General features: G+C 37.3%; 1 protein-coding gene and 1 non-coding gene across 5 annotated transcripts in view; both read right to left on the bottom strand.

Annotated features, from left to right (window-relative positions):
* Window positions 1-22,568, bottom strand: part of DENND4C (DENN domain containing 4C) — a 96,132-nt gene that overhangs the window by 51,628 nt on the left and 21,936 nt on the right. For all 4 annotated transcript variants that reach the window (XM_025163575.2, XM_007423481.3, XM_007423479.3 and 1 more), the window contains 7 exons: window positions 22,483-22,552; window positions 21,227-21,396; window positions 18,946-19,187; window positions 8,834-8,900; window positions 8,029-8,087; window positions 4,428-4,572; window positions 1,790-1,965 (listed from right to left, as the gene is read on the bottom strand). In XM_025163575.2, the coding sequence (XP_025019343.1) occupies window positions 1,790-1,965; window positions 4,428-4,572; window positions 8,029-8,087; window positions 8,834-8,900; window positions 18,946-19,187; window positions 21,227-21,396; window positions 22,483-22,552 (929 nt within the window). The remainder of the gene's footprint in view (window positions 1-1,789; window positions 1,966-4,427; window positions 4,573-8,028; window positions 8,088-8,833; window positions 8,901-18,945; window positions 19,188-21,226; window positions 21,397-22,482; window positions 22,553-22,568) is intronic.
* Window positions 5,644-5,777, bottom strand: LOC112540111 (U4 spliceosomal RNA). Its single transcript, XR_003084187.1, has one exon. It is a non-coding gene; the product is annotated as a U4 spliceosomal RNA (small nuclear RNA).

Below are 22,568 nucleotides of genomic sequence, written 5' to 3'. Positions count from 1 at the left end.
TTCGGACTCACCCACATTCCCTCCCCCACCATCCCTAATGTGGAGGAAAAGTGTACCACAAGCAAATACCCCTTCCAGTCAGTAGGAATTCAGTTGTTTTTTGGATACCAATTCCTCTAAAATAAAATACTAAATATCATGCCATTAAATAAATGTTTGGGTAATACTAGCACATTTCCAGGAATGAAAGCTCGCTCACATTATGTAAAATAAAAAGGAGCATTAAAAGACGTCTTAAAGATGTAGCATGCTTCCCATTGATGTCAATTCCTTCCTTCCTCTCCCTTCATAACAAAACCATGCTCCACATTATTTTGAAGGTCCTGGACTTTCATGAACAGTTTTCAGGATGCAGTGGATTGCAAAGAGGCAGAAGACAACAGAAAATTTTCATCTGTGTGAGTTGACTTTCATTCATATATCCTTTTTCTGAATATATTTTACTGCTTTTCCCTCAAAATTAATTACTTTCAACATTTTTGTATCAAAGTTGCAAAACCTATGGGCTTCCAGAAAGTGTTTTTCCTATATCTCATCAGCCTAGTTAGCACAGCCAATATATTAGATATGATGGGAGGGTAGTCCATTATCACTTGGCAAATTCTCCATCTCTGATTTACTGATTTAGCAGAGCAACAAAGAATGGACATACTATTTACTGAATCAGAATTTTGAGAATATCAGCAAGTCAAGAAGCCACTAAAATTTTTCCTTTCTTCTTAAATGTCCTATTTTCATTAGCTTTTATTCTTTCAGAAGGCAGCATAGTGGCTTTTCATGTGGTGTCAGTTACAGTAGCCAAGATTCACCTTTTCTATGCCTATTCAATTTCAGTATTTTGTGCTATGTATGAGTTTTCCTATTGAAAAATACAGTATCTAAGCACATATAGAAGAGAACACACACACTCTTTCACATGTACAATGTCAATGGGGGAATTCTCCCAAGCTATCTGAGAAGCAGCTCACAGAACTAGAAATTAAACAGAGAGTTAAAATTGATGGGGAAGGGAAGAAGAGAGAAACACAAGAACAAAACACAAAGAACAAGGCAACTCAGAGCACAGGAAGTACAGGTAGTCCTCATTTAACGATCACTCATTCAGCGACCATTCAAAATTACAATGACACTGAACGAGTGGTACTCACGACTGGTCCTCCAAGTTCCAGCCGTCCCAGCACCCCCATGGTCATGTGGTCACATTCTGGGCACTTGCAACCAGCTGACACAACGGTTGCAGTGTCCTGCAGTCATGTGATCACATTTGCAACCTTCCCTGCCAGCTTCCCACAAGCGAAGTCAATGGGGAAGCCAGCAGGGAAGATCACAAGTTGTTCCGGTAAGTCACCTGCACTCTCTCCCATCCAGCAACAGCCACCCCTGGCGCTGCCACACTTGCATGGCCATCTCATGGGCCACCCGCGTACCCTCTTCTGCCAGCAGCAGCCACCTGCTGGCCTGCTTGCGAGCTGCCTGGGACTCACTTAATGTGCTGCAATCCTCATTTAACAATGGCAGTGGGGAGTGCAGGGATTGCTGGCACTAAGCAATGCAGTCATGTGATATCGCATTTTTCATTGCTTAAAGATGGAAATTTTGGTCCCAATTACGGCTGTTAACCAAGGATTATCTGTACTCCCATAACCCGGATGGGCCTTTGATGTATTTTAAGTTTCAGGAATTGGATAAAATGAATAAAATAAACACATTCAAATTTCACATTAAATACTTTAAAAGACATGTATATGAAGACAAAGGATATAAACAAAAACTCAAAAAACACACTTACATGTATACCATGTTTGTATCTAAGTCAATGCAAACAACATCTTGTGGTGGTTCATACAGATCAAAATACCGTGAGTCAACTCCAACTATAAATGGGACAGGAGCACTGAGCACCGTTGCCAGAGACAAAGGACAGAGGGGGATGTAGGGACACTGCCACTGAAATGGAAAGATCATCTGAAGGAAAAATTAAATGAAACCCATAAATTAAAAAGACAATGAAAACTATATAACACCAAACTATGTTAGATAACATGAATTTTACAGCAGCACCACCATTATACAATAAATCAACTTATCACTGCACAAATAAAATCTGAAATTATTATTTAATAATTGGTAGTGCTATACTGTATACACAAATTATTTAGCTTGGACATGACTGATATCAAATCTAAGGTAATACATAATTTTATGCTCAAATAATAGTTTAGTAAGAATTTTATTACAAATTTTATTGTGCAATTTTCATGTATCTAAACACTATTTTGTAAGCCACTTCTGTCAACAATTACTTGTGCAAATGAAACAAATATAAGGTGATGAAGATATATAATTCAAAATGCAGGTAGCCCTTGATTTACGACCACAATAGGGACTGGAAAGTTAGTCATTAAGCGGTGTGGTCCTTAAGTGAGGTATCATGTGACCGCACCAATTTTACGACCTTTTTTTGCTGCAGTCGTTAAGTGAATCACGTGGTTCCCATTGAATTTGCTTGTCGAAAGCTGACTGGGAAGGTTGCAATTGTGATCATGTGACCCTGGGACGCTGCAACCATTGTAAATACATCTTGGTTGCCAAGCACCCAAATTTTGATCATATGACTGCGGGGATGCTGCAGTGGTCATAAGTGTGAGGACTTATGTGTAACTCACTGTTTTCAGTGCCATCGTAATTTCGAATGGTCATTAAACAAATGGTTGTAAGTCAAGGACTACCTGTGCTAGCAAAATAAATCTTTGTAAATTATCATTGCCTAAGTATTTTATTTCAGGAGCATCCTAACATGTGCTGAACAATAGTAAATTTAAAAGTCGAAGTTTTACCAAAAGATTAACCCTACTTTTGATTCTATTATGGTGAACATCATAGTTCCTGACTGTAAACTGTTTTGATGTATTCATTTTATTCCAGTGCTACTACTATGGTTCAATCTGAATTTTATATATAATCTCATTTGGCCTATTGGAATGATATATAAGCTACCGGTACAGAAGATAAACATCAAGAAATTGTTAATATCTTTTCTCTGTAATATGCAATTTAAGAAAACAGTGACATATCATTTTTGAATAAAAATATAGAAGGAAAAAGATAATTGATCCGATTAAAAATAGTGATACAATAAAAGCAAAAAAGTTTATTCCTGAACCTATCTTCTTGAAAATGTAGCTTATGTATGTTTTGAAAAACATATATGTTCATTTTCTAACTGCATTTCAAGTTAAATAAAATAATTTGGGAAGCCCAAACTGTTATATGTATTAATTCAGCATAAAACATGTCCTGTTCATGATTATTGTATCCCATCAACCCTTCCACTGATAAAATAACAGCAGTAGAATTGTAACAGCAAGAAAGTTTCCCTTCTCCTAAAGAGCTTGGCAATAAGCTTCTGAGAGTTGGAGGACTCTCCTGTAGAGAGTCAGGAAGACGACTTCGATGGAGATATTCAGGATCTGTTGCCTAGGCAAAAGGGGCAGAAGCATTTTTAAGTGGAGAACGAGAGAACATTCAGAAGCAGCTCAGGCAGACACTTCCCTAATTCACTCGAGTATAAGGAGGAGGAGGAGGAGGAGGAGGAGGAGGAGGAGGAGGAAGTACAGTACAATCAGACTTGCAAGATTGTGTTATTATTTTATTATCTCATATTGAAACTATGTTTCAGCCTTCCTGTGGAGTTGATTTCCTGGTCTGGTCTACCAAGCGGGACTGATATCTCCTGAGAAAGTTTGGGGAACACAGGGAATGTATGGGGGGGGGGGAATTGCATTGTGGATATGAGATTTACCCACAAAACTTGAAGAGTGCCAAAAGATATTATAGAAGGGGTTGTGTTTTTTTAAAAATTGAACTTTAGCAATCAAAAGGTCCCATTTTGAAAACTTATAGATGTGCAAAAAGAAAAAAATTAATGTGAGTCATCAGCTATTGTTCTGATGCAATAGTTTCTTTGGGCATTAATTAATTCCTTTGCAGCAAAAAGCTGTGAATTCGCTTATACTATCCCAATATAAAATCCTTGCACATTAATTTTGCCTTTAGAGAAATAAATAAACAATTTAAAACACCAAGTATGCCTCATCTTCCTCACATAACAAAATACAATTATTCCGAATTTAAATATTTCCTTCAGAAGTGTAACAAAACTCTTTTTTTGTGCAGAAAGTCACAGCAAACAAAATAAAAGGAGAAAAGAAAATTAAGCATTCAAAGTATGTGAAGCAAGACAACAGATAAGAAAGAATCAATTAGATAAAAAAATATTGGTAATCAAAATATTCAAACTTAGTAGCCAAAACAAAACAAGAATACATTTGATGAGAAACAGTACAGTCTTACTGAAATTACAACAGCACTATAGAGTTTGCACAAATATAACAAGTTCACCATTGAAGAGAATGCAGGGTACTTACAGCAGCCACAGCTTCAGCAACTCCAGTCAGCACTGCTGGACAGAGAGAGTGTAGTAGGATCTTGCCTTCCAACAATACAAAGAGGAGTAAAGTAGCACAGTTTTCTGGTCCAAGATTCATAAGAAGAGTGCTGAAGTTTGCTCCACTACAATGAGATCAGAATGCTGAGGACTGTAACGTTCATTGCTCATCATGACAACAACAATAGTAATATATTAAATTTATATGCCGCCTGACTGCCAGCGACTTTCATATACTGGATAGTGGAATAGGAAATCCTATCTGATGCCCATTAACAAAGATTGCAACTCAAGTCTCCATTTATGTTGTAAAAGCCAGAACTGCAACTTATACAAGTCAAGTAAGCAGCATCTGCCAGCTCATTTTTACCTATCCTCACACCTGCATTTTATTTTGTTCTATTATATGCATAAAATATTATATGATAGGATATAAGTCCACCATATGGACTTTTTCCAAGTATCTCAGAAGTAGTGTTTTATCAGTACACCGGCACATGAACTTCTCAACTCAACCTACATACCCACCCTACCCCCACAAAATGATCAAGTTTAAGATAAGACTATAAGTTTATTAACAAGTCTTCACTGGTTTTTCAACCGTTCCACATATTTTAACCAGCAAAATGTTTTTAGATTAGTTAGGATTTCACTAAGGCAGCAGTTTTATTCACTGAATACAGATAACTTTTTCAATATGCAGGGACCTATGTATGAGCTAGTAAAACCTGCATCTAGAAAGGCATACTTATTATGACAGAAACAAGTGTGCATTTACTGAAAAAAATCAAGAGTCTTCATAGATTTCACACACAAAAACAATGGCATACTGTATCTTGACATCAGTCTTTACTAGGTTACATAAGAACAATTGGCTTTTAATCTGATGAACAGCGCATGCATGTGTGTGCATATGCACACGAGAGAATGAAAGATAGAGTTTGTATACCACATTAAGGAATAATATGTTTCACCAATAAATGAGCAGGAAGCTAGTGTGTGCTGCTCAGAATGTAACTACTATGTTCTTTTCCAAGTGGGGATGTCTAACAAATTATTGAGTTCATCTATAGTTTGGTTAGCTAGCAGAAACTAGGGAAAGAAGACAAGAACTGGTACTTCTTTTCTGGCTTCTGAAGATCCCTAGTATGAACAATTTGAACCAGTGTTTTTCAAACTTGGCAACTTTAAGATGTGTGGATTTCAGCTCCCAGAATTTCCAAGCCATAATTTAAACCAAGGCTGGACATCAGTTATTTTATTTTCAGTTAGCAATAATTGTGCCTCGGATAAACTTCATTGGCTATGATAACTGCCACTATGCAAAGCTAATTTATTTTTAGATCCTATTATACAGATAGTCCTCAACTTACAATGCCAGTTGGGACTGGAATTTCTGTTGCTTAGTGATGCGGTCATAAAGCATGACTGCATCGCTTAGTGACAGCAATCCCTGCAGTCCTGGTTACTGTCATTAACTGAATCCCACGGTTGTTAGGTGAGGCAACTTCCTGCTGGCTTCCCACAACCAAAGTCAGTGGGGAAGCCGACAAGAAGTTGCAAGTCCCAGGCCTGCAGGCAGGTAAGTGGCTGCTGCTGAGTGGGGGGAGGGAGCAAGGAGGTATGTGAGAGGAGTGGGTCAGGTGCACAAAGGTGCACAAGAGGCACTGCATGGATTGGGAGGGTGCACAAAGGTGTTCAAAAGCCACACAAAGCTTCCAGAGGAACAGCTGCTTTAATACTTCAAGAGGTTAATTCAATTATACTAACACACTTTACAAAATGACCCTTTCAAATCCTTTGCACACCTCTAATAAGAGTTTGAAGTTATTCCAAGTTGTTTTACCAATAGAAGAGAATATATGTAGTTCAGGGTTGAACTATAGAGTCCTTGGGGTTCTCTGAGCTTGGTTGTTTTCTTGCAGACATTTCGTTACCCAACTAGGTAACATCTTCACTGCTAGAAGGGAGTGGGGTTTGCTCTGTTTCTATAGCAGCAATGGCAAACCTTTTGGGCTCAGCGTGTCAAAAATTCGGAAAATACCTAACTTGACTCTGCTGCCATTTCACCTCCCCCACCCGAACAAAAGAGAAACAATTCTTAACATATTCCTTTATTTAAAAAAAAATACAGTGCAATCATGGTGCTATGTATTATATAAAGAAATGTCAAATAATTACAAAAATGAAATACGAGTAAAACAAACTCAGTTTCTTTGGTAACTCAAACAGGGAGAATAGTTGTTGTTGGGTGTTGGTGAATGCTGGCGTGTCACCTTTGACATGCACGTCACAGGTTCGCCATCACTGTTCTATACGGTAGGTTGCCTTGTCAGTGTTGGTGGGGGTGTTGTTTTTTCCCTTGATAGTCCCTAGATTAGGTTGCTGTTTACTGTTAGATTGCTTGCCTGAGTTGGTAGTTCCTTGATTAGGCTGTTGTTTACTGCTTGATTGTTTGTCTGGTGTTAATTCTGGTGTTAATCCCTGCTCATCTGGGTGTTGATTGCTGGTGAGGAGGTGTTCTGGTCTTTTTGCTTCATTTTTATTGTCTCTTTTGAATAGTGTGTAAATGTTGTTTATGTGCCTGTTGATGGCTGCCTTGTCTGAATACGAAGCTTCCAGGAATTCCCTCACATTTTTGGATTTAGCTTGGTCTAAGATGCTGACAGTTTCCCAGTTGAAACTACGGTTAAGTCTGTCCATGTGTTGTGAGATTAAGGAGTTTTCATTGTGTCTTCTGACTGCTATCCTACATAGTGGCTATTACTGTCCTTACACTGTATGTTGTACGTGACTCCTGTTTTTTCTCGGGCTACTAGGTCTTTTGGTTTACTTAAGATGTTTTGGAGGGCTTTGGTTGGTTTGTGTGCTACAGTGATGCTACATGGTTGTAATAGTCTGTTAGCTGTTTCTAAGATGTTTCTGATGTATGGCAGTGTTATCCTTTTATTACTTATATAGCTTGTGTTGGTTGTGCTGTAGTGGGTTGGGTGATTGGGCACTTTTTAATAAAGTTGCATGAGTATCCATTTTGTTGGAAAATGTTGTATGGGTGATCCGTTTCCTTTTTCTGCTGTTTTGGGTTGCTGCAGTGTGTTTGTGTTATTTATTTTTAAAAATATTTAAAGTTTATTTAAAAGTTTATTTTATCAAGATTAGACTCTACGTCCACTTCCCACTTTTTAGAAGCATTCAAGCAAACCTGTTGTATTTGATATGAGCATTTCATCTTTGAAAAAAGAAAATTGGTGAGGTTCTCTCTATTTGTTGCTATTTTAGATCCACTGTGATAATCTGAAAACTTCATGGACTTTATTTATTTTGTTTCCTGTTAGAAATCAATGTGAAATTCCACTATGTTCAGTGATCTGTCACTGAAAGTTAATGGGTTGATCCTGGGGGAGGCTATAAGAACTGCACAAAAAAGAATTTGGAAACATATGCAGGTAAAATCTGAACAGCATGCATTAACACATTGCTCATTTGCTGCTAAACAAATTATGGTTTACTGTGTTATGCAAACTGGCTCTTAATATTTTAATTCATCTGCAACTTTAAAATACTACATTGACCATTATTACCTGAGTGGCAAAGGTGTACAGACTGGTTGAGACAGTATTAATGCATCATGGGCTGAAAGCTGTAAAAAACAAATATTAGTTATTTGGCAGTTTGAAAAAACTCATTTAAGTGATCTAATTAACCAGGTGTTATACATTAGCCAGTGAAATGTGAGTCATCTACAACTATATGAGCAGGAAATGAACATGACTAGATATGCAGGACCCACCAGCATAATGAAAATGGCATTTCTAGCACTCTGGCACTTCATATACATAATTAGAACTTTCACCGTATTTCTATAAGGTGGTTTGGCATAACTGCTCCTATGCTATGAAACAGCAGCCAGGGGTTGGGGGGAAATAAGGATGGGAATGATCATTAGATCAACTAATAAGCATAAGCCACTAGTATTTTATAAACCATAGAATTCTCAGCTTATGCATCACTTTTGAACTGCACTGTTTCAAATATGCATACTTACCTGAGAAATTCCACTAAAAACAATGCAACCTGTCAGGACGTATTTCTAATTCCACTGCTAGTCATTACAATATGGATGTTCCACAGAGAACTAAGTAGTGAGTTTTTTGAGGAACAGTTCGATCTGATACATGGGGGGGAAAAAGCTGGAATTGTACATTTAGTGCTTACCATATAAGGGAAGCAGTATAAAATTCTTCATGATTCCTCAAGTGCATAGCAAAGTGGAAGAAATAAAAGGAACATGGAGGCCACATGCTTAGTGAACAGCATGAAAACTTATAGGAACACTACTCAGGAAATAAGATGGTAGTATTAAACTGTATCAAACTTCTAACTTACCTGCACAAGGATTCTTGGTCTTTGAGGCGAAGGGAAAGGTATGTTGTGCATGAAGTGAGATATGTGCCTGTAAAGAGATTTTGTAAAGCATGGGTTATCTCAAAGCCAAGCATTTAAGATTTAAAGTATAGTCACCAAGAACAGAATCCAATGAAGCTTATGTGAAAAGCATGATTCTCTCCTCATTTTATCAGTCACACATAACAGTAATATTAAAACTGGATGGAGTTACAACAGACTGTGCAAGTTACTTCAGCATGAAGATTACAGAATATATTTCATTCTACAGTGCATTACAGGTAGTCCTTAGGTTGCAACACTTTGACTGTTCAAAGTTACGATGGCGCTGAACTTCTGCAGAGGTATGGCAAATTGAAGTTCACAGAACCAATGACCACAGCAAAGACCAAGGAACTGGTGAGTAGACTCCTTGGAACCTTTCCAGATAAGGAGAGGATGGAAGATTGTCCACATATGCTCTGGACAGCTGCTCCTTGCGAGGACACCACAGGACAGCGGTTTTCCACTGGTTTGAGCACCAGGACACAGCGGGATCAGCCATTTGGCTCGCAACTGCGGCCGAGCCCTTTAAAGGATACTAAGTTCAAAAACTTGATTTTCTAATCACTGTTGGAAATTGCCTATTACCTATCTTAAAACTATGAGAGACCTCCGGAATGACAAGCTTGAAAAGTTTTCATTGGGTGAGTTTATCTTCAACTCTGAACAAAACAAAAATTAATTCTAGGCTTAAGAACTTAAAGAATTTAAAATAAATAGTAAAAAGCTAAATAAGATTTTGATCTAAGAAAGTTATAAACAGATTAAGGGTCCAGATAAATTTGGAATATTGACTTTTACTATAAGATTTTGGAATTAACTATAAAAAATAAAAACTTCTCATGGAAAACAGGCTTATTTTGGCAATTGCAAGTCATAACAAAAGATAAGTGATGATTTTGGAAACGGGACATTAGAAGGGACTAAAAATTTTAAGCAGAAGAAAAAAAATACAAGCCTGATATCAGTTAATACTGGGACTTACAAAACAATAAAAAACATTTTAACATTTAATAAATATTAAAGGAGATCTTTGAAGAATGAAGCTAGAAGTTAGTAACTACAATATCAACACTGTTAGTAATTATGTTTGCTTCTACGGATAGACTATGTTTAAAAGATGTTAATGAAGGAATGACAGATGTAGAACAATTTTATCTGACAAGATAAAGTACAGAATGTGGAACTCCAAATGACAGATCAAGAGAATGATTTGGAAAAGGACATTTTACTGGATATGCAAAGGAAACTGGCTGAAGTTTTAAAAATTAAAAGGGAAATACAAATCATAAACCAGAATGACTTGGAAAATGTTTTCTTATTGGGTCTACAAAACAGACTTGTTAAAGCCTTGAAGAAATCTGGGTGATAGGATAAAGAACTGAAGAGAAATCAAATCCTACAATATTTGAATGAATTAAAGATTAACACTATTAGAAGTAAAAGAAAGGAATATAAAGTTGGTTTATTTGATCAAGGTTAAAATAAGACCTTTTTTTGTTGTTTTGTTTTTGCAAAGTGTTGGCAACCCTTTATGGACTTTTGCTGACACTAGGATTGAAAAGTTGATATTTTATGGATTTGCTTACAGATAAGGGATGGGATATGGGATGAAGAGATATCTGTTTAATCTTATTTATTTATTTATTTATTAAATTTATCCCTGCCCATCTCCCCCTAATGGGGGACTCTGGGTGGCTTACAACTCATTAAAAAAATAAATAAAAGTACAATTATATAAAACCTAAAAGCTATATAAAAGCTTATACTGGGTGAAGAGCTATTACATTTGATTATACTTGTGATGAAGGTTGGAAGTCACTTCTTTATATATTTCTTTTCTCTTTATATTCTTACTTTTCTTTTTCTTCCTTCCTTCTCTTTTTTCCTGCACTTTTTATTCTTTCTTTCCATTCTCTTCTCTCTAAGTTTAGTTTGTATTAGCTTTTACTATTGTAATTATAATTCTTAATAAAAATTATATTATAAAAAAGGAAAGTTACAACAGCACTGAACAAGGGGAACTTGCAACCAGTCCTCAAAGTTGCAGCTATTATAACGTACCCGCAGTCACGTGATCGCAATTCGGACACTAGGCAACTGGTCTGCACTTATGACAGTTGCAGTGTCACACTATCATGTGATCACCATTTGTGATTTTCTCTGCTGGCTTCCCACAAGCAAAGTTAATGGGGAAGCCAGCAGGAGGTTATAAGTCACTCCAGTAAGTAATACCCGCTCCTGCTGCTTTTTCTCCTGAGGAAGCCTTAGGTGGCAGTCTGAGTGCAGGCCCTGGGTGGGCAGGTGGCTGCCAGCCCAGCCGTACTCGCACCAGACAACAGCACCTACTCACCCTGCTCTCATGCTGCAGCACCCACCCCCTGCCTGGCTGTACCACACTGCAGCACCCACCCCCTGCCCACCCATACATGTCAGCACCCACCCGCAGACCCAGCCACACTCATGCTGCACTTCCACACCCACACCCCCAGCTGCACTTGTGCCTCACTGCAGCACCTCCCCCACCTGCACTCATTCCATGCCACAGCACCCACTCATGCACCTGCCCACACACGCAAGCCGCTTAAGGAAAGACTTGTTGTGACTGGGACTTGCAACTTCCTGCCAGCTTCCCCATTGACTTGTTGACAACTGGCAGGAAGTTGCAAGTCATGGTCATGTGAGGTCCTCACTTAACGTCCCATAATCCTCACTTAATAATGGCAGTGAGACCTGCTGGGATTGCCATTGCTGAGTGATTTGGTTATGTGACATTGTGCTTTATGACCACATTGCTTAGCCATTGTTAAGTGAGGACTACTTGTTCACACAAACCAATTCTATAAAAGGGAAGCAAACATGATAATCTCAGACTAATGGTAGATATTCTAGAAATTCAATCTGAGAAACTTGATTAGGATATCATGATTTCTTTACGTGCAGAAAAATATTTTGATAAGGTATAGATTACATTTTTGGAATATATTTTTGGAAAAATGGATTACCCCGTTTTTACTAACTTAACTAGAATATGGTACTTTAACCCTTCAGGATTATGAATTGTATTATTCCTTCAACCACTGGGTACTGTGGAACTCAACAAGGTTGTCCTTTATCGTCATTTATGTTTGGTAGCTGGAATGGAACATAAATTATCATATGCAGATGACATTCTGGCTGTTATTGATAATTAACAAAATTATTTACCTAAACTAGTGAATATTGTACAACTATATGATAAAGTAGCAGGTTATTCAATCAACTGAATAAATCTAATATATTTCCGGAAAGATCACAGATATCTATGGAAATGTGCAAAAATGGGGATCTGTTAATTGTTCAGGTTATTTTAAATATCTTAGAAAAGGTATCCTTATGAACATATTCTTACTTAGAGATTTAAATATTTTGAATTGCATTATCCTGATATTTATATTACTGATATAAATGGATAGCTGAAAATGCCTATGAGCTTATGGGGAAGAATAATTGTGATCAAACTGAGCACTGTATTCTAGATTGATTTTCAAGAAGTATTCTTACTTTAGTTCCTTAGAAGTACAGTATCTATAAGTACATTCATAATCTATTAAAGAAAGTTCTATGGGCTTGACAGACCCTCATATTTTCATTAGATAAGCACAGGCTTTCTTAAGAAGATTGAGGTTCTGATTTCAGAATTTCAACTGCATCATTATATTTTAAGTGAAATGAGAATAATTCTGAATATAAATCATTATGGATAAACTAGAAAGCTATTATCTGACTCCTTTGAAAATTTGACAAGCAATTGGTTCCAATTTTAGTTAATGTTCAGTAACAGGTAGTCCCTAGGTTAAGAATGCCCAGGTTACAGATGACCCCTAGTTAAGAATGGAGCCTATTGTAGCAAAATTTGAGTTAAATACACAAAGGTTTGAGTTCATTACATAATACTACTTATACAGTATTATAGAATAATACTGTTCTAGCTTACAAATTCAACTTAAGGACAGACCTTGGGAACGGAACTCGTTCTTAAACTGGGCACTACCTGTATTTTTCATCCTTTAAAAGCATCAAGACTGATGTGGTAGATTTGGGATGAAGGCTTAAGTCTGATCTTGGTTCTCATGAGACACTAGCAGTTAAAAGGTTTTTTTGGAGAACCAGGGAAGAAAATGAATTAATATTTTGGATCCATCTACTGCTAAGGTTCTTTTAAGGTTTCAGCTAATATACAAAGAATGTGGACTGCATCAAAATGTTACAATGGCGCTGAACAAGGGGGACTTATGACGGTTCCTCGTAGTTCTGGCTGTCACAGCATCCTCATAGTCATGTGATTGTGATTCAGACACTTGGCAACTGGCTCACAATTATGTTGCAGCATCCCGCGGTCACATTTACAACCTTCACTGCCGGCTTCCAACAAGCAAAGTCAATGGAAAAGCCAGCAGGAGCTCACAAATGGCAATCACATGATTGCAGGACGCTGCAACCATGCAGAATTCACCTAACAGCAGCATCTGGAAGTTTCAATAACTTCAGGATATGGCTGCCAATTTTATTTTAGCAAAAACTCACTATGTTACACCTTTACTGTGGGAACTGCATTGGCTGCCCATTTGTTTCCAGGTACAATTCAAGGTACTGTTATCACCTATGAAGTTTTACATGGCTTAGGACCTGGATATCTTCAAGACTGGCTACTCCAAATAGAATCTGTCCGCCTTGGGCATGCAAATTTCCCTTTGGGAAATTCAGTTAGTGCTTAGAAGAGGGCATTTTCTGTGAGAGTTCCTCTCCTGTGTAATGGTTTCCCCATGAGGGTAAACTGGTCCCACCCCTTATACATATAGGATGCTAGCTAAGACCTGGCTTTTTATAAAGCCTTTGGGGACCAAGTATAGAGTAGGAGAAAGTTTTTCCTGGGAGTAAAAAGGCACTGTATTATAGAGTTATTTTTCTGGAAGTATTTAGGTGTTTTTTAAGATATTTATTTATATGTGATGGTGGTACTGCTTAGTCTAGTGATTCTTAAACTGGGGCAACCTGGGCATATCTGGAGGCAATGAAACAATTTGTAATTGCTTGTTTGTGAATCAATGATCTAGTTTGGGACTGCCACTGCTGAGACACTTGTGTTAAAAAAACAGTCTGATATAGATATAGAGATAGAGATATATATTTTGGGGGGGTGGGGATAATATCAATATTTAAGACTGGGAAAAGTAATTGGGTCAAACAGTTTAAGAAGTTGGATTGAAGTAACATAGATAGCAAAGTAAGTAAACAAATAAAAAATAAATATTGGATGAAAGAGAAGATTATAAACTGAAAACATACAAATGAATCTCGTACTGTCAGCTTCACTAAGTAGATCAGACCAGGAAATCAACTCCACAGGAAAATTAGAACTACATTTGATTGAGATTGGCTATAATAACAGAATATTGCAAGTCTACCTCCTCCCCCTTCTTATACTCCAATGAATCAAGGAAGCATCTGCTTGAACTACTTCTCAACATTATCTCATTTCTCGGGACTTGAAAAAATGTTTCAGCCCCTTCTGCTGAGATAATGGTTCTTGCATATTTTCTCAATGTCATGTTCCTTACTTTCTACAGGCATCCAGTAAATAACAATAAAATCTTGTCAACAATTTAGTTAAGTCTCACTTAAAATACAAAATCCATTAATTTTAAAAAAATAAATATTATATAAGCTCATAATTGGATTGGATGTCATAGTTCTCCCAATGTTTCTTTTTTGAAATAATAATCACTGATAACTTTGCTGTAACTGTAGTACTGAACATTAGCTGCTAGTGAACTATTCCTTTCTACATTACCCTTCAAAGTAAAATAAATAAATAAATGGTACAATAAAACATCTATTTCCATCTATCTTCTATTCTGATAATTATATAGCTCAACTATATTAAATACAGCTAATACATAGAAAGCAGGCTTAGCATTATGCTGTAATAAAAAAGGGAAAGAATTTCAAATAGTGTAAAAGCACCTATATATACTTGCTATCCTATTCTATGAACCTCAGCATTTTCTTACTGCTAACAGATTATTAGTTTATCTTAGCAAATTCTTTTCTATTACCTTAATAATAATGGTGAAAGAATGCAAACCTCCCAACACTAATATTAAGGCTATAAACATGTCCTTAAAAGATGAAGAACCACATACAAAACCATACATGCTCGCTGGAAATTTCCAAATTCTTATTCAATAGATGTTCAGTTAGTATTCCAACTATTAGTGGTAAATATTTCAGGCAATCAACTAGATTTGCAACTCTGTCAGGGAACTGAAGTCTAGATACTTTTCATTTGCATGTTTAGGGATATCAGTACAGTACCCTGAAGAAGAACAAGAAAATGCTTCTCCCTACAGAACTCACATTCTATATTTATATTGTGCTTCATGCACAGTCACACATTTCCATTTAAAATATGACTTGTAAGATTATACATTTGAGAAAGCTCTATTTCTAAATAAGCTAATTTAAGCAAACTGACAAATAACTCTGATTCAATTAGAATACTAATTAATTTCCTTTTATTTGTGATAACTTGGTTTTGAAAACAACTGTAACACACAATGAATTGTTAATACAAGGTTATCAACGTCAGTAATTTGGTTTTTGAGAAGCTGCTACATGGCAGCCCGACTAAATAGTTTCAGTATTTAAATTTTGACAAAATGCTCACACTTTGCACCAGCTCATTAGGCGGCCCACGGTTTCTTCAGCTCTTTTGCAGAGGCGGCATTTGCTGCCTGTCGCTCTCTTCTCCCTTCTAGCTTGGAGGCCTTTGTTCTTCAGGCTTGGTCTTGTGCAGCCAGGATTAGCCCCCCATCTCTTTCTTCAGCTTTCCTGCTCTTGGGCAAGGCCAGGTCTGGCTGTTACGAGCTTCAGGGCATTTTCTTCACTTGGTGGTGAGGCGATAGACGAAAAATCTGGTCCCACCCCCATATTTCTCCCAGACATTCAATGCAGAATTTATTATTGCATAGTAAAGAGAGCGAGCCAGTTTGGTGCACTTCTTTGGGAACCACTGTTAAGACTTTTTAAAAAATGGAAACAGCTGTTTGCAGAGTGCTACAGCCTTATCCTATCTCATCTACTCTGAAATAAGGATAGCAGACAAATTAAAACAGGTTGTAATTTCAAGACAACACATATGCTTTTACAGTGCATCACTTCTCTTCTAATTCATTTCTATTAGCACTGCACACCAATGTTTCTCAAAATGAAGCTCACAAAACAATGGATAAAGGGGTCACGACAGAGTAATTTCCTGGCACGTTTTCTCAAGTTTGATGCAAAAGTATGCTGAATTTCTCCAAAGCCCAATATGAAGGCTGAATATTCTTTATTAACTACTCACAGGAGAGTAATCATGCCTGGAGGATATTATGCAAACCTCTGACTATCTACTGTGGCCCTCATAATGGAGAGGAAGAAGGAGGGACTGCGAGGCTGCAGCAAGGAAGAAACTCCAAAATTTGGAGGAGCAATTTCTAAATATCAAACAGCAAGCTAGAAGGGATAGAAATCTGCATACCGGTAGTCCTTGGTTACTGACCACTTGTTCAGTGACCATTCAAAGTTATGATGGCACTGAACAAGTGGTACCTATGACGAGTCTTCAAGATTCCGGCTGTCCCAGCACCCCCACGGTCACGTGATTGCAATCTGGGCACCTGGCAACTGGCTTGCACTTAGGATGGTTGCAGTGTCCCGCAGTCATGCGATAGCCATTTGCAATCTTCCCTGCCAGCTTCCCACAAGCAAAGTCAATGAGGAGGGAAGAATACAAGTCACTCCGGTAAGTCACCTGCACTCTCCCCCACCCGGTGGCAGCCACCCCTGGCCCCGCTGCACTGGCCACCTGCACTCTCTCCACTGCCTGGCAGTAGTCACCTCCAGCTCTGCCACACTCCCACTGCGTAGGCCACCCATGCACTCTCACGTGCCCTCCCACACCCAGCAGCAGCCACCCCCAGCCCTGCTGCACTTGTGCCAATCACCTGCACAATCTGTCCCACCCGGCAGCAGCCTCTTACCTGCATGCCGGCCTACTTATGAGCTGCCTGGGAATTGCAATCTGGTCCCCAAAGTTATGGCCACTACAGTGCCCCCACGGTCAAGTGATCAAAATTTGGGTGCTTGGCAATTTGCCCACACTTATGACTGTTCTCAGAGTCCCACTGCCTCCTCCCTGGCCAGGCCTGGCAAGCTCTCTTTGGTAGATGAAGCTCCACTGCCTTGCCGTACTCACCACATGCAACCCAGAGCTACACCCTTACCCAGTGCCTGGATCCCAGGCCACCAGGAGGAGGAAGAAGATGGCGAAGGTCAGCTGCAGGCAACGGTGGCAGGGGGCAGCAGGGGTATGTGGCGAGGCACCCAAAAGGGCAGAGATGGGGGGGAAGGTAGGCAAGTGGGGGGGAATTGAAGCGAAGGTGAGCACAACAGGGCAGGAAAAATGTGAGGTCCTTGCCTAATGATGGCACTGTCCTGGCCGAACGACTGCAACTGGGACTATTGGAACTGCCATCACTAAATTGTGTGGTCACATTATGTTTCTCCTAATGATCTCCCATTCTTATCCTTTAGGAGGCAAACAAAAGTCAAAGGTGTGAAACTGAGTAGTCTTGTCTCTTTCTAGCCAGAAGGCACAGACATGGTCATGTGATTTCCCACTTAGCAACTGCTTTGTTTAGTGGTGGAGTTGCTGGTCCCAATTAGGGTCATTAAGCAAGGACTACCTGTAATGCTGGTGGGGAAGGTAAGATGGATAATGAAACTGTTGTGATTTTGGAAATCTTGTCCATATGGTGATGTCAATTTTACAACAGGAATTAATTAACAAGCTAACAGGAACTAATAGCAAAGGAGCACAAAACTGAAACCAAAGTCCTTTTTTCTCCATAATTCAATTCTAGTGCACAGTGGGGCACAGAAAAAAAAAGACTGGCATATGAGTTCTCTATGATTGTCATTGTTTTACTTTACGATCTTAAGCAACTAACCTGTTTTCTTACTCTCACAAGTATGAAGTTGAAAACTGAACTCTAAAAAACCAGCGGCACATTTTCTTAAGTCCCCACCAATCACTATCTTAAAGAATCTGAGTACCACCCAGGTAAAAACCAAACACCCATTTATTCTAAAAGGCACATTTATACATTTACTCATTCTATTATTTTATTTTCAGTTATTGTTAAACTTAAGTATAAAAAATGCAATTAGTGTTGACTGTCATTTTTACTTTTACAACTGTAAAACACAAAGATAATAATTTCACTATCAGGAAAGATATAATAATTCAAACAATCTTAAGCCACTTACCTTCCTACCCATCACATACTAAGTTCAAAACTAAATCTTAAACCAGTGATTTCCAACCTATTTCTTAAATCCCACTAATCACTCTGCCAAAAAGAATAGGTCCCATCCTGATCAAAACAAAACTTTTTCCTAAGAACATCTATATATTTTATTTTATTTTGTTATATTATATTAAGTTTATTATATTATACATTATTATATCTCTTTAAGTACATTAAACATTTCAATACTACAGACAATTTTCATAACTGTAAACCTCAAAGATGAGAACTTACTTTATCACCAGGAAAAATGAGATAATACTTCAAACTTATTAATGAGAATCTTCTAGTTGCATTTCACCAGTCAAAATAAAATAATATTTCTCCTTATACTAGAATAGCACAAAAGGATTGTCTTGATAAGAAGAAAATCTCTCCTTGCACCAAAATATCAGTGCAAGATGTGAAAGTTAGTTAACCACGTAATAACTGATTAAGCCATTATCAAAGCAAGGAACAGATGGAAACTGTATTTTTTGCCTAAAAGAGATTCATTTCTATCCCTTTATATGGAGCAGGTGGGAGAAAGAGGCATAAGAAATTTCAATACTGATTGCACTTCTCCAATAAGATGATCAGAATATATATGCCTTCAGAACATTTACTTTTAAAACAACAGTGAAAATGGGAAGATACTTTGAAAGATCTGTCACTTACTTTTCAATTGGAAGAGGATGCGGTCCAGACACAGACAGCTTATAGATGAACATTAGAAATTTTCGGAAAGCTTCAAAGAAAGGCCAGTGTGACAGAAGGCAGATGCATTTGTTGGAATTTATAGATTTGGAGGTAACTACTTTTCTCTCTATAGCTGTCAGAAGGCCTAGCTGCATGTGTTGTTTTTCATTTAATAGCTCTTGCACATAAGGCTCATAAAACTGGATAGCTGCACCATATACCTAGAGTAAAAAAGAAAGAAAAAGCAGGAATGGTGTTATGGCTACAGAAATTAGACAAAACTAACAAAGAAGGATATTTAATTTGATCAACTGAAAATGAAAGAAAAAGAGTATTCTCCTACTCTGAGTCCTCCACATAACCAACCTAGATATTATCACAAAGCATAACACACTAACAATATAAAGATGCCACAGAGATAACTGTAACATCTTTATATCATTAGTGTGTTATGTTTTGTGATAATACCAAGGTTCGACAGAAATGAGAAGTTCACTAGAATCCAAGCATCTTGTAGGCTGTAACTCATTTTGATCTGGGCTATAATTTAATGGCCTAGGTAAGCAGAATATTTAACCTTAATTTATGCACTTGAATCTTTGTCAGAATCCTTGTTAGCATCTTTAAAGGCAGCTGTGTATTAATAATTATGGTAAGACACACAAAGAGATGAAATGTTCCAATTATGTCCTCTAACCCCTTGCATCATAAGCTTTAGATGGATTTTGAAGTTTTAGTGAAGGCTTTCAAATGTTTTAAGAACTACAATATTACAAAAATCCACCAAGGATACATTAATTAATTAATTAATTAATTACTACATAAAGTAAAGGTTTTTCTATCCAAAATTTCATCAGTAAAATAGAAGTATAAGCAACAAACAATACAGGTAGTCCTTGCTTACTGACTGCTTTGTTCAGCAATTGTTTGAAGTTACGATGTTGCTGAAAAAATAACCACCACCAATGCCCACATTTACGACCTTCACAGCGTCCCTCAGTCACATGATCTCATTATAGTCAGTACGCCTTGTCCCGTGACCATTTTTCCCCCTTGCAGAGCGGAGAGATTGGAGAGGAAGGGATTACAAGAGAGTAAGCAGGCACACAATAGGGAATACACATAGAAAGCAGTGCAATGGCACCAGCAGCCCCAAGCACACTACACCAACAGCCCGGTGTATTCTCCACTGGGTGCTTGCTTACTCTCTTGTAATCTCTTCTTCTCCAATCTCTCCACTCTGCATGGGAGGGAGGAGAAAAAACGGGTCAGGCACAGGAGAGATTGCCTCCAGATATCACTTGGTTTTTTCCTTCTATTCAGGGTTATTTGTTTCTAGTTCAGAAACAAATATAATGGGATAAAGTAATATATGGCCAGAAGTAGCATGTTCCAACTATCTCTATATGCCTCTCTCATGCTTTCTTTTTTATTATTGTTTTCTTAACTGATTTTTTTAAATCATTAAATCCTGATGAAACCTATCAACTTAAAAAGCAGTTATTTCAATGATCTTACAGTTTTAGCAAATTCCAAAAATAGAGCTAAATGTGGTTAACAATCCACAGCTACCTGAATCTTGTAATAAACTACTAACATACAAGACTTCCCAACAAAATATTAAGATTATATTAAGACTGTAAGCTATAGTTGTTGGGAGTTTTATTTATAAAACAAGAACCATTATGGTCAGCCTTAGTTTTTTAGGCCAGGAACCCACCATCATTTGGTGCAGGGTGTATGGATGATATATTTCTGCAGAAATCCAAAGGAGTACAATGGTCAAAATGCTGAATTCTTCAATTCCCATCTGACTGGGTGCATTTGGGCCATGCACTCAACCCAACCTAACGCACTGGGGGTGTAAGAATAAAACAAGAGGTGACCCCTAATATGCATTCTTGAGCATCCAGCGGAAAAGATAGAAGTATTAATAGATATTTTAAAAAAAAAAATTGGGGACAAGGCCCTCATTTAGTCATAATCAGTATAAACCCACTGAAATCAAGATGACCAAATTATGACTAAGTCAGGATTAATTCCACTGTATATTAAAGACCCATGCAACATGAGGACTTTAAAATCAAGGAACAAATACAAGTTTTGCTTCCATAAAGAAAATAAAAGTTAAAGTGGTCATATAAAATGACACATAAAAGCAAAATATTGCTTGCTTAAAACATTTTTATTTTATAATTTAATAATAAATAAATAAATAAATAAATAAATAAATGCAAATATTGCTCTGCTCAAAATATACCTTTTCTGCAGATGAACCAGTCAGAACAAATGTTGAGAATACAGGTAGTGGATATTTTGTTTGAGGATCCCAGCATTCAATTGTAGCTCCCATTGGAAGACAGAAGAGAGGTACAGATTCAGACAAGGGGAATGACTCATAATCATCTTCTGGATATCTGAATATTAAACCTTTAAAGCAGGAAAATAAACAACTAAGTACATTGTCCATACACAACAGAGTTTTGTTCATATATAACTTGCTGACTTAATAAAAACGCTAAAGAGAAAGAGTACAAAAGCTAAATTCCATTATGGTATAAAATTAAATTTAAAAATACCTCCTCACCTTTCAGCAATTCACCCAAAAGACTCCTCTGAATATCAAATGACTTGCTGAGTAGTCTAGACTACAGTGCAAGGGACTGAGGCAGAGTGATGCATCTCCCCAACAAGACAAAGACATCCTCTATGCACAAAGCTGTGACTACTGCCAGTTTTAGCACATTTAAAGCTTAAAACAATGTGTGTATGTCCCTATCAAATCATTTAAACCATCTTTTAAAATGATTCCAGCCTAGTGATTCTTGTTCTACAATTATCAAGGTAAGGAAACTCTCACTCATGATTTAATGCACAGTTTGTATAATCCCATCAACATGCTGATAAAAGGTAAGACAACAATTCTTCAGTTTATGTCATTATGCTTAAATATATACAAATGTACTAATCTACTCACTTCAGATTTGGGGCAGAATTCTGACTGGGATCAAAACGTTGGGATCAAAACGTCTTGTTTAACCAAAAAAATTCAGTTTGCCCTATTATTGCTGAAATCTTGGATCTACTCTCCTTCATTTAACTGTAATCACTTTCTACATAGCAAGAGTTATTCAACATAAGGAAATTTAGATTTCTAACTAATTTCCTTTCTGCATTTTGTTTTGTTTCAAATACCAGATACTGAAAAGTGCTAGAATGATAAGGCTCTTATCTTAATGCAATTCATGATGGATAAATGTACATAATGTATATAATACAGCAAAGAGAACCATATAAACTGTTTTGGACTTTTTAAAGGATTATTATCATAATGACAACATAATATATTCAAAAAGGATTTTTAATGATGCTTAGATGAGTCAAATAGCTTGATTAATGTTCTTTGATCAAGCAATTTCAGCTCACTATAACAGGCAAGTTTAATGTATTATAAAACACTCTCCTAATATAAGCCTCTCGTAATGTATTGCAATTTTTAAAAAAGATATACTTTACCAGCTTTATATGCAATTGAGTTAGAAGCTGGAACTGACTTCTTATAACATAGGAATACACTGGAACCCCACTGCAAGGAACAAATT

The sequence above is a fragment of the Python bivittatus genome, unplaced genomic scaffold (assembly GCF_059951505.1).
Source record: "Python bivittatus isolate LINGU-HERP-01145 unplaced genomic scaffold, Pbiv_v1 ctg000850_np1212, whole genome shotgun sequence".
Taxonomy (NCBI): domain Eukaryota; kingdom Metazoa; phylum Chordata; class Lepidosauria; order Squamata; family Pythonidae; genus Python; species Python bivittatus.
Note: the sequence above shows the minus strand (reverse complement) of the source record. Positions and strands in the feature narration are given on the sequence as shown.